Source organism: Camelus ferus, chromosome 19 (genome assembly GCF_009834535.1).
Source record: "Camelus ferus isolate YT-003-E chromosome 19, BCGSAC_Cfer_1.0, whole genome shotgun sequence".
Lineage (NCBI taxonomy): Eukaryota > Metazoa > Chordata > Mammalia > Artiodactyla > Camelidae > Camelus > Camelus ferus.
This window is the reverse complement of record NC_045714.1, coordinates 15858708-15871384: the sequence shown is the minus strand read 5'-3', so window position 1 is coordinate 15871384 and position 12677 is coordinate 15858708. Positions and strand designations below refer to the sequence as shown.

The window sequence follows — 12677 nt, the reverse complement described above, 5'->3', positions numbered from 1 at the left end:
TTTAAATACACATCTGTTTGTTTTCCCTCAATGAACGCTGAAGATAGAAACAATTAATTTGAGGGCCAGAGCCGTCCTATTAAAGGTAAGTTCCTGGAGAGCCCCATCTGACAAGGATGACACCACAGGTCGGGGGGAAGCCTGGAACCTTCTGTAACCCTGAAAACAGGTCCAGTGGGCCACAATTAACCTACAGGGTGTGGGTCTGCCCCACCGATGACCCTCCACAGTGGGCAGCTCGGGCACCAGCTGCCCCAGTTGTGGAGGATGGGCCAGGGCCACTCCAAGTACTGGAGGCAGGGGCCCTGGGTGTGGCACACCTGCTTTGCTCTTTTTTTGGTTTTTCCTTTGTTGTTGTTTTCTTTTGTTTTTGGTAGGGGAGGTTACTAGGTTTATTATTTTTATTTCTTTTTTAACGGAGGTCCTGGGATTGAACCCAGGACCTCGTGCATGCTAAGCAGGTGCTCCACCACTGAGCTGCACCCTCCCCACCACCAGATTTTTCTACCCTCGGCTGGTTAACCTTCCCCTCCTGGTAGTGCTGGGGGAGGCTGGGGGGTGAACAGGGGAATCTCCACGGCCCCGTGTCTGAAGGAGGCCAGTTTCCCTGTAGACAGTGAGACCCAGGGACACAGTGGAACCTGTTTCCCAAAGGGCACTGGCCTCTGGCACTGAGCTGCCCCCTCCCATCTTCCTGCATCTCTTTAGGTGGGCAGGTGAGCAGCTACTAAGACATGTAATTTCCACACTGGGGAGCCTCAGCAGGGATGGAGAGGGGAAGGGGGCGGACCTACCTCCACACTTTCCAGGGACGCAGAGCAGCAGAAATGGCTCCTGGCGCTGGGCCTGGCCGGCTGCTCCAGGACACACTTGGCCCTACCTGTGAGGTCGCAGGGCTCGGGCCAACTCCAACGGCCGTACCTCTTAGAGCCGCTCACGTACTTCGGTGGGACAGCACAGGGGGGAGCTGGGAAGAAAACGGGAGGTCTGTGGGGCTCTTAAAAACAGCCTCTGGGCCCAGGCACGCGGGTGCAGATCCCGGTGCTAAGTGCGGCTCTCACGCGCAGGACGCAGGGAACGGCCACCAGCAGGCCGGCGGGGAAGGCCAGGCTGGGAGGGCTTTCTGTCCTAAATGCTAGGTGCTGTTCAAACTGTTCCAAGTATGTTTAGCCTTTTTTTTCTTTTTTTAATGGAGGTACTGGGGATTGAACCCAGGACCTCATGCACGCTAAGCACGCGCTCTACCACTGAGCTGTAGCCAGCCCCCATATTTTGCTTTTGTTATGTAATAAAAGACTAATCCAAAAATCCAGCTTTTTATCCAAAGAAAAAAACGCTCCAATAATCCAGCAACATCCTGTTCCAGAGTCCAGACGGTCACTTCCCAGCCCAGTCACGACAGGACCCACCCTGGGCCAGACGCCGCAGGCAAGGACCTCCGCACAGCCAGGGAGGCTCAGGCTCCGCGTGGGTCTTCACGAAGCCTGGAGCAGAGGCAGGCGGGGGCTTTAGTCTGGGATTCATGCGGATCCCTTAAACCCTAATAAACCTCTTCCACTTCCTCCTTCCCTCCTCACCTGCCCACATCCGCTCAGAGTGGCCAGGACCTGGCAGGCGGAGAGATGTCACCGACTCTGTGGGGGATCTGGGCGGCCAGAGAGACTGGGGAGGACGGCCGGGCAGGGGCCAGGACAGGACTCCGGTTCCGAGGGAAGCAACCAGAATGGGCCAGTCGGAGAAGAAAGGGACGGGCCCCAGGAAGTGAGGCCAGGCCAAGAAAACCGAGGACTGTGTCCCACAACTGGCGCACCCATACGGCCAAGTGACCACCTCGCTTCCCTCCTCCACAGCCCCTGACCCTGGGGCCGTCACGGAGGAGGCCGACACGGAGAACAGTGAGGCCAGTGACCGGCAGAAACTGGGGACACGGGAGGAGTTTGGGGAGAAGATGCCATGTCTCACGGGGCAGCAGCCACTTAAGGCAGAAGACCTATGGTCCCAGGACCCTCGGAGGTTACCATGGGCCTGGCCCTGCAAGCTCTCATGGAGCGGCTGGAGAAGTGCGAGTGCTCAGGTTGCCAGCGGGGTGGGGAGCAGAGCGGGAGACTGAGCGACCCTGCACACGGCGGGGGGGAAGCGCCAGCACACGGGCTCCCCGCCTGGTCCTGGTCTCTGCGTGCAGAGGGGCTGCGGGCTGGTTAACATGGGGAAAGAACCTTCCTTCCACCAGGAGGTGCAGGAAGAGGACAGTCCTGTCGGGGGGGGGGGCCGAGTGGCACGCTTGGGAAACCAGGTGCAGAGAAGCGGGCAGGCCCCCCAGGCTCAGCTGCTGGCGCACGCCTGGAGCTCGTGAACCAGCCCCGTGTCTACCCCATCCAGCTTGACCCTGCTCTCCCCTCCCCTCCAGGGATCCCCTGGCCCATGTCTGGACTCCCACCCGCCCCCAAGGGGGCCCTTTCTGCATCGTTTCAGCTGGTCAGCACTTTCCTCAGACGAACAGAAAACACATGGCTGTTTCAGAATATTCCCCCAAAAGCATCACCTCCCCAGCTCCAACAGGGAGAAAGGCTTCTCCAGAAGTGAGTGTCAGGGTGGCCGGTCAGACCAGCAGCCACAGAGCACAGAGCCACAGCCTTGTGGGAAGTGCGGAGTCATGGCTGGTCCCTCAGTGCCACCCAGACAGCCCGGCTGGCGGGCGCCCTGCCTCTAACCACGAGAGCCCTGCCCCAGGCGGGCCTGTGACCACATGATTGAGGAAAGTGCTGGAATCGGAAAGACGACAAAAACAACACAAAACAAAACAGAATCAGTGTGAAAAAGCAGCAGTCCTAAAATAGCTTCAGTATTTACAACAGCCAAGAGACAGAAACAACTTAAACGGCCACTGACAGATGACTGGAGAAGGAAGATGTGGTGTGCGCGCACACACACACGGAATACTACTCAGCCATAAAAAAGAACACACTAATGCCATTTGCGTTAGTTAACATGGATGGACCTGGAGATTGTCATTCTAAGTGAAGTAACCCAGAAGGAGAAGGAAAAATACCATATGATAGCACTCATGTGTGGAATCTAAAAAAAGAGACACAATGAACTTATTTACAAAATAGAAACAGACTCACAGACACAGAAAAAAATTATGCTTATCAGGAGGGAAAGGATAAACTGGGAGTTCGAGATTTGCAAATAGTAACTACTATGTATAAAATAGATAAACATCGCATTTCCACCATATAGCACAGGAAACTATATTCAGTATCTTGCAGTAATCTATAACGAAAAAGAATGTGAAAAGGAATGTATGTATGTATACATATGAACTATTATACTGTACACCAGAAATTGACACAATGCTGTAAACCGACAATGCTTAAATTTTAAAAAAAATCTCTGGAATAAACAGCTTCTCCTGTCTTTGGAGGAACTGAGGACACGTCCCACAGACGCACACACGTTCCCGCACGGAGTGGGGGGCAGTGGAACAGGCGTGACCTTTCTCAGCAGGTTCACATCCACATCCACATCCACATCCGCATCCACAGCCACGCGATCACACTCCAAGTCTCCCAAGTGGCCTGCTTCCCACCTCGAGGAGAAGTGTGAGGTAGGCAACCAGTGACCCCTGACCCCCAGACCCGTGGCGCGGCTGGCGGGCTGACTCCTCCCCCAACATCAGGGCCCTCACTGGCTCCAGCAGGAGGTGGTGGGAAGGCGGACTTCAGCCCCGGGGGTAGGGGCAGGTGCATATCTGAGTAACAGGTATGATAACCCATGGGATTTCTAGGAGGGCTCACTGGCATTGACACGAAACGCACAGGAAGCTGCAAGCATGGCACACAAAGCTCCCACGCGATATCCCCGGTACCCCAGATGTCACAGGCTCCAGAACAAGGACCTGCCCAGGATCCTGGAGCAACCAGCGCCTCCCGCAGGGCAAAGGGGAAGCACTCCCTCCTCACACGCCTGCCTGGAGGGGAGGGAAAGACCTGCGACCCTTCACTCTGCCTCCTGACACTCGGAGGAGCCGAGACCACCCCCCAAGCCCACCCCATCTGGTCATCCCTGTGCTGGGGGGCAGCACACAGCCGGGACCACCCCCCACACCCACCCCATCTGGTCATCCCTGTGCTGGGGGGCCGCACACAGCCGAGACCACCCCCCACGCCCACCCCATCTGGTCATCCCTGTGCTGGGGGGCCGCACACAGCCGAGACCACCCCCCACGCCCACCCCATCTGGTCATCCCTGTGCTGGGGGGCCGCACACAGCCGGGACCGCCCCCATGCCCACCCCATCTGGTCATCCCTGTGCTGGGGGGGCAGCACACAGCCGAGACCACCCCCCACGCCCACCCCATCTGGTCAGCACCCTGTGCTGGGGGGCGGCACACAGCCGGGACCGCCCCCATGCCCACCCTGCTACAGCACACAGTGTCAGCTGACGTTTGTGACACTGTGATGTGACAAACATGATTTGGTCTCCTCCCTTCCCTGGCACGGCCCCTAAAACCCTTGGAATCCCCAAAGTAGTAGAGCAGCCACACCTTAGTTTATGTTAACAGGCGCCTTTTGGGGCCACACCCCCAGGTGGGCTGGCTGCCAGGGGAGCCACCCTTGTGATCAGAGGGGGGACACTTTCAGCCCCGCCCTGACCTCCAGAGAGGGGAGAGGCTGGGGTTCAGTCACTGATCGCCAATCATTTGGTCAGTCAGTTCTTGTGATGACGCCTCCAAAAGACCCAAAAGGACTGTGTCCGAGGGCTTCTGGGCTGGTGAACACGTGGAGACGGGAGCGGGGCCTGTGGGGCGCAGGACCCCAGAGCCACTTCCCTGCATCCAGTGTCCCTGCGTCGTGTCCTTGTGCGATAAACCAGGGTTCCGGGAGGACTCCCTGAGTCCTGTGAGCTGCTCCAGCAAAGGAACTGAGCCTGAGGAGGGGCCGGTCAGAAGCATAGGCGACACCTGCACTCGTGACTGACGTCTGAGAGGGAGCAGTCCTGGGGACTGAGCCCTTGCCCTGTGGGGTCTGACGCCGTCCCCAGCAGACGGTGTCAGAGTTGAGTGGAATTGCAGGACACCAGCTGGCACACAGAACTGCGCGGGGAGGGAAGAACTAGCAGGTCTCTCGTGCCCAGAGGCGCCAGTGTGTTCAGAGGGCTGCACGCAGGGCCGCGGAAAACAGGAGTCTTCCCCTCGCTATTTCACAAATAAAGAAGCAAAAGACAGAAAAACCCGAACGCTGGTCCCAGTCCACACTGCTTGGCAGTGACAGGTCTGCTGTCCTTCAGTGAGGATATTAAATCCCAGAAATCACAGATGAATCACGGAAAGAACCAAAAAAGGAGACCAGGAAAGCCTCTTACCTGATTCCAAAGACCCACTGTCTTCGTCCAAGGAGCCGACACCAGCCTGTGATGACAACACTGCCACGAAACCGTCCTTAAACTCCTCAAAGTTAACCTGTGATTTTGAGAAGAGAGGTCAACACCACTTTCTGCAGGTCACAGACGTGACACACTGGCCTTCAGCTTTTTTCCCTGGGGGAAGATCTTACGTTGCCTTCAGCACTGAAACATTCATCTTGTCAAATATTCACTTAGCATTTAAAAAAACTGAAGATATAATAAGGAAAGTAAAAGTGAACCATAAATCCATCACCAAAAATGCTAATAAAACTCCATAAAAGTAACCTTAATTTGAAAAGACACACACACCTCAAGGTTCATAGCAGCACTATTTACAACAACCAAGACATGGACACAGCCTGAATGTCCACTGACATGACTGGACAAAAAAGATGTGCTGTATATATACAATGGAATACTACTCAGCCATAAAAAGAGTACAATAATGCCACTGCAGCAACATGGATGGACCTGGAGATCATCATTTTAAGAGAAGAAAGCCAGAAAGAGAGAGAAAAACCATATGATATCACTTACACGTGGAATCTAAAAAAAAGACAAACGAACTTTTTTACAAAACAAGAACAGACCCATAAATAGACACAGAAAACAAACTCATGTCACCAGGAGGAGGGCGTAGGAGGGGTTAAACTGGGAGTTTGAGATGTGCAGATGCTAACAACTATATATAAAATAGATAAACAACAGGTTTCTTCTGTGCAGCACAGGGAACTATATTCAGTATCCTGTAGTAACCTATAGTGAAAAAGAGCATGAAAACAAATGTATGTATGTATATGCGTGGCCGAACTGCTCTGCTTGTCACCAGAAACTGACACAACATTGCAGACTGACTATACTTCAATTAAAAAACCCAAGAAAATGTGGCACTTAGCTGTATTGTGTGATAAAGACTACTTCGATTAAAAACAAACGAAAGCCTCCGTAAAAGTACTTAGAGCAACCCAGTTAGAAAACAGCGCCGAGAAGAGGCACCTGGTGACCATAAACATTAACACAAAGAAACAGCCAGGCCCTCGCCACCCGTCCACGGAGGAGGGCGCTGCCAGCGCGGGCGGGCCTCCCCCGTGCTTCCTTCCCGGGTGAAGCCCCTGCCCCAGTCTGACTTCTGCAGTGACAACATCCCTGCTTTATGCCCCATTTGCGCGCACCCCTCAACAGGACGGTTCAGCCTCACCTCTTAAGTCTGACCTACACGGAACACGTGCGTACACATCTCAGACTCAGAACGACGCTTGCTGAGCGCGCCTTGCCCACGTCCTCTACTGCGTCTCCCCGCTGCCGCGCTGTAAGTGCTCAGCAAACACTGCTGGCTGCATCTGCCTCTGTGCGCTCCCAAAACTGAGCAGAATTCGCCTTCTCTCTTTTCCTTACGGCGTACAGGGTGCAGGTTGCAGCATCTCCTTCGAGCACACGGGGCACCTTTCCGGGGTGGCTGGCTTCTGCTGTCACATGAGGGGCCGCCGCCCACCTAGCCTGTCACGTGAGGGGCCGCTGCCCACCCAGCTACGGCCCATTTTCAGGACACGCCTTTTGTCCCTGGCTGCTTTCTAAAACTATTAAATGCTTCACTTTGATATGAGATTCACAGGCAGTTGCAGGAAAAAATCCAGAGAGAGCCTGTGCGCCCATCTTCGGCTGCTTTTTAAGATGATCTGTTTTCCTTCCATTTCACAATAATATGGCCAGGGTGGGTGTCTTTTTATTTATGCAACTTGGAATTCCACGGGCTCTTGGAACCTTCAATCTGATTTGGGAGCTTCTTAACTACTCCCCCCTCATAAAACCCCCATTCACTCCTCTCCTCCTGGAAGTCCGACTAAGGGACGTCCGGCCGCTTCACTCCACCTTCACTTCTCCTTTGACTCTTCTCAGCGGCGAGCCCGGTGCACGAATGCTCTTCAGCTGCGTCTAATCTGTTCAGCTCCTAAAGTTGTGTTCAGTTCTCTGTTCAGATTTGTTTTATCACTTTTTAGAGTTCCCTCTTTCTTATGGATGCTTCCAAGCTTTCTCAAAAATCTCTCCTAACGCAGCAACCATAGTTGGTTCACATTTTTTGCCCAGTAATCCCAATGGCCTCGCATGTCAGTGCCACCGCTCCTGCTGCCTGTCACTTCTCTGGCTCCAGCTCATCCTGACTCACCTGTGCCTCGCTGCCCTCGGCGGCTGTATTGGCCTGTCACTGAGGAGCAATTATAGGCCCTAGTGATAAGAATTCCTCAAGAGGGGGCTTCCGTCTGCTTCTGCCAGATGCCCGAGGGCGCGCCCCGAGGGGACGCCGGCCCAGGCGGCAGATGGCTCGCTTCGGCATCTTTGCCCCCAGACACGCCCTCAGGACCCTCCCTGCACAGGGGGCTGGCTCCTCGGTTTCCCTGCCTCTGGTGACCTGGGCTTACACATGTGCTCCCCTGGCCCTCTGGGCCCCCCCGAGACCACGTATCAATTTCACAGTTCCTACATGAGACGAGAAAATATTCTCAAGGCAACGGCATTGTGTGTGCTGAGGCCCTCGGTATGTGGCTTAGCATAGCTTTTTAGACTGTAAATTCCTGCTGACTTGTTTGCGCTTTGCCATTTTCACAAGCTTTGTTTTACTATTTTGTTCAGCCTTTTTTTCGTAGCCCTCCCTGGAAGGCGAGCCTGAGTTTGCTAACCTGCTACTAAGACAACGTCTGAAGCCGCTTCACTCGTTTCTAGGGCTGATCAGACAGACCCACAAGAAGGCACTGAAGGCATCTCACACTGAGGAGGCTGTTCCCAGTCTCCTGCCTGCTGCATCGACGCTGGATTGCGTGACCTTGCCCAGGCTTCATTTCACAGAGACGGACACCGTGCTCTCCTCCCTGCCTTCCTAGCTGCTGCCCCGCGCGGCGTGGGCGCTCAGAAGTACCTGCTGACGACGTGGGAGCAGAACGACACGGCCCTCTGCCTGACCTCCTCCCAGGTTTCTTCCGTCTCCAGTAACGCCTCCCCAGCAAACAGGGCGGGCTCTGCCGGCCCAGGTGCTGCCGCTTTTCCTGGCCCCTCTGGCTGTGCCTGCAGGTGTTCTGGCGTCCTCTCCCCTCAGAGCTCACGCTGAGGGCGCAGCCAGCCCACAGCATCAGGTGTTCGAACTGAACAGGGCAGCCCATCGTCCCGCTTGGTCTGGGACCCAACACAAACGAAGGGGCGGGAGCCTGTGCTCAAGGGTCACTTTCAACTTTAAAATTAGTTTCAGTCACGCTATGTTAACAAGTATTTTATTGAGAGGAAAACTCCCTTTCTAGCCAAATTTAAAATACTAGAGGGAAGAAAAGGGAACCTTCCTACACTGTTGGTGGGAATGCAGTTTAGTGCAACCACTATGGAGGACAGTATGGAGGTTCCTGAAAAAGCAAAAATAGACTTACCGTGTGACCCAGCGATCCCACTCCTGGGCCTGTATCCAGAAGGATAGTTAATTCAAAAAGATACATGCACCCCAATGTTCACAGCAGCACCATTTACAACAGCCAAGACATGGAAGCAACCTAAATGTCCGTCAACAAATGACTGAATTAAGAAGTTATGATACATATACACACACACACACACGATGGAATACTATTCAGCCATAAAAGCCATAAAATAAAGCCATTTGCAGCAACATGGATGGACCTGGGGATCATCATTCTAAGTGAAGTCAGCCAGAGAAAGAAAAATACCATGTGATAGCACTCATATGTGGGATCGAAAAAAAAGACACAAATGAACTTACCTAAAAAACAGCAACAGACTAACAGACATGGAAAACAAACATGATTACCGGGGGGAAAGGGGGTGGGAAGGAATAAACTGGGATTTCGAGATAAAATTTGCAGATACTAACTACTGTATATAAAATAGATAAACAACAAATTTCCACTGTGCAGCACAGGGAACTACACTCAGTATCTTGCAGTGACCTATAATGAAAAAGAACATGAAAACGAATACACGTGTGTACACGTACGACTGAACTACCCTGCTGTACCCCAGACATTGACACAACATTGTGAACTGACTAGACTTCAATTAAAAAAACATACTCGAGGTAAGATCCTCACCCCCAGCAAAGAAGCGAGAGAGCGCGACAGAAAAGGCGCACGGAAATTCCCCACAGGTCACAGCCTGAGGCGGCATCAACTTTCCCGCATGAAAACAGACCTTGATAAAGTTTCTTTAACAGGAAATAGGAATTAAAAACAAGCACACCTTCATAGCAGTAAAAAAGTTGCCCTGTTAATTCAAATACTGTAATACTGTTTTCATGTTTATAACCGGATTACTGTGTCAACGACGAACCTATGGTGTCACGTATGTTGGTTACCACAAAGAAACTGACTGTGTGATATTTGAACTGAAAATCCAACCCATTCTCCCAGATAAAGGGCTTATCTTGCTCACAGTTTCCCGAAGTCTCCACTGTTTGGCGTCTACCAGAATATGGTGACAACTATCTGGACATTCCTGACTCGACACTGGCTTCCCCTAAAACCTCTACTGAAAGTCCCACCCACGCGCAGGCTGCGAGAACTCCGCCTCTGTGGGTGGAGCAGAGTCAGCCACCTTCCAACTCAGCAGTTCCAGGTCACGCACCCTTCTGCTCACATGAAGCACAAAGTGGAGACCAACCGAGAACGATACAGTTTGTTCCATCAGCAGAGCCTGCAATGAATCTGGGGCCCCAGAGTGATTCTTTTGGTTTTGAATTTTCCAAACTGTCAAGAATGATGAAGGAAACCAGCTCTGGGTTTACGCTGTCTTTAACCAGAGTGTTGATTTGCTCATCCAGCTCCCAGAACAATTCCAGGTGATACCAAGCGGGGCTAGAACACCATCTATCAAAGCACATCTGATTTGGGGGAGGGTGTAGCTCCATGCACGAGGTCCTGGGTTCAGTCCTCAGTACCTCCATTAAAATAAATAAATTAAATAAAAACCGAATGACCCCCTCCCACACACACACACACACACAAAAGACTGGTTAAAAACAACAATGACAAAACCCACCACATCTGATTCTTACATCCACAGAGAAGAAGCAGGACTAGAGGAAAGACAGAGAGAGGGGGCGGAGGGCTCACAAGGGACAGTGGCGCTGCTGACAAGCCCTGGCCACACGGGCCTGGGGTAGTAAGAGGTCGGACTCGCCTGGACGCTCTCCCGCGGTGCCCGCAGTGGGGGCTCTGGGTTATTTTTTTCCATTTATTTTTGCCCAAGAGCCAATTCAAGAATATTTGCATGCTAGATTTTTTTCTCACTCAAAATGAAAATAGCTTTATCCAGTTCTGTGGGGAAGAATGAAAATAGTTTTATGAGCTCTTCCTTCAGAGGTAAGACAAACCCCAAGACTACGGGCACTGTTTTTAAAACCAGCACGTTAACATCTGGACGTGTTTCAGAAGCAGGGACAGGTAGGGCGTGCTGCCTACGTTTCCATCAGGAAAGCAAGTTGTGGTCCAGGCTCCAGACCACCCTTCCAGACGACCTCGAATTTCCTAGAGAAAAGCAACTCTCCGAGCATGTATTTCCTCTCCGGGCTGGATAAACTCACAGGGCACCTCTGAACACAGGGAGACTTTGCTCCTGCAACAGCACCGTGCAGCGTTCTGTCCAGCTGCCAGACACATTTCACGCTGCGCAGTTTTCTGAGACAATCAGCCTTCAAGGTACTGCCTGCCTCTGACCCACCCGGCGTGTGAGCTGCCCACAGGTGCCTATGTTTTGTGAACCTTGTGCCACTGCCCATACAACCTTCCAGCCCCAGGGAAATCTCTCAAACATCTTTCTGGAAAAACAGAATGAAAACATACCTCGGAAAGTTACTACGCGTCAAAAAAGCCGCCTAGGTGGGGAGGGTGTAGCTCAGTGGTAGAGGATGTGCTCAGCATGCATGAGGTCCTGGGTTCAGTCCCCAGTCCCTCCATTAAATTAAAAAAAAAAATTAAATAAATAAACCTCCCCCACCCACCCAAAAGTAAAAAAATTTAAATAAATAAACCTAATTACCTTCCCCCGCAAAGCAATCTAATGTCAGGGTTCCACAGAAGGAGCAACACTGTCCCATGCCTCTAACTTTCCTCGGATGAGCATCTCTAGCCAACTGGCCCTTCTCAGATGCCCATGGAGAAAACCACATGCTCTCTGTGCTTTTCTCTGTGAGGATGAAGTCCAGTACCCACCCTGGCAAAGTGGTCGTTTCCAAGAAGTGTTTGCAGGAGGACGGGCAGTTGCTTTTCCAGATGAAGCTTCCGGCAGACTTGGATCAGCTCTTCCCGGTCCAGGAAGCCGGTTCCCGTGGTGTCGCAGCTGCTGTAGACGGCCCTGAGCTGCGACACGTGGTGGCCCTCTCCCTCCTGGGCCATCCCATCGCAGGCTGCCGGCCTCTCCTACTGCCGCTCTCCCAGCCCCGACGAGCCGGGCAGCGTGGCCCAGGTCTGGGCAGGGGCTGGCTGGTGGGAAAGGGCACCAGGTCCTCTTGGTTTACGTGAGGCTGGAGGAAGTCAGGTCCACCTTGATGGGAGAGGCCAGCGATGTGTCCCAGGGAGCCCGTCCTCCTTCAGTGGCTCAAAGAACCAGGATGACTTTGTTCTATAAAAGAGTATTACAGAATCATCAGAAAAAAGAGACAAGAATAAAGAGAACGAAGATCACGGTTCATGTTTTAGTGAGTCCACATCCTGCTTCTTCTCTGACCGGGTCCACCTGGGACCCCCTGGACACGTGGCACACCTGCCCGAACACCTGCCCCGATTCCAGAACCGGGCAGGACTCAGGCGCGGGGCTGGAGGCTGGAGGGCACCGAGGGTCCTCCCAGGAGCAGGGACAAGCCAGCCCCTTCCTGAGAGAACCTGCTGGTCGGTCCCCACTGCCCCCACACAAGGGCCCCCATCACCTCACTCACACCTGGCTTTGCCCAAAGCACAGCCGAGTCCCTGGCCACTCAGAAACACACCTTTCCTCGCCCCTCCCTCACCTCCAGAGACTGAGACACTGTCCCAGGAGAGTGGGTGCTTCGCCTCGGGCCATCCGGGTCAGGAAAGTGGAGTGACAGGCGTCACCTTCTACAGGCCAGGCAAAAAGACCTTTCAGTCACAATCTGCTGGCTCGTTACTTCCTAAGTGCAAGTAACTTAACCTCCATCCAAGATAAGGTCCAGCTATGTTTTCTTTCTTTTTTTTTCTCTTTCTAATACTTCTATTGTTTTGCTTTTTATCCACCATAACTTTTTTCTTTTTAAATTTTTTTAA

General features: G+C 52.9%; 1 protein-coding gene across 7 annotated transcripts in view; it reads right to left on the bottom strand.

Moving 5' to 3' along the window:
* The window catches only part of NINL (ninein like), a 73995-nt gene that overhangs the window by 36395 nt on the left and 24923 nt on the right, over window positions 1-12677 (bottom strand). For all 7 annotated transcript variants that reach the window (XR_004313046.1, XM_032461684.1, XM_032461685.1 and 4 more), the window contains 3 exons: window positions 11610-12018; window positions 5365-5461; window positions 795-967 (listed from right to left, as the gene is read on the bottom strand). Coding sequence is in view for 6 of the 7 variants with exons in the window: in XM_032461684.1 (XP_032317575.1) it covers window positions 795-967; window positions 5365-5461; window positions 11610-11792 (453 nt within the window). In the remaining variant the exon portion in view is untranslated. The remainder of the gene's footprint in view (window positions 1-794; window positions 968-5364; window positions 5462-11609; window positions 12019-12677) is intronic.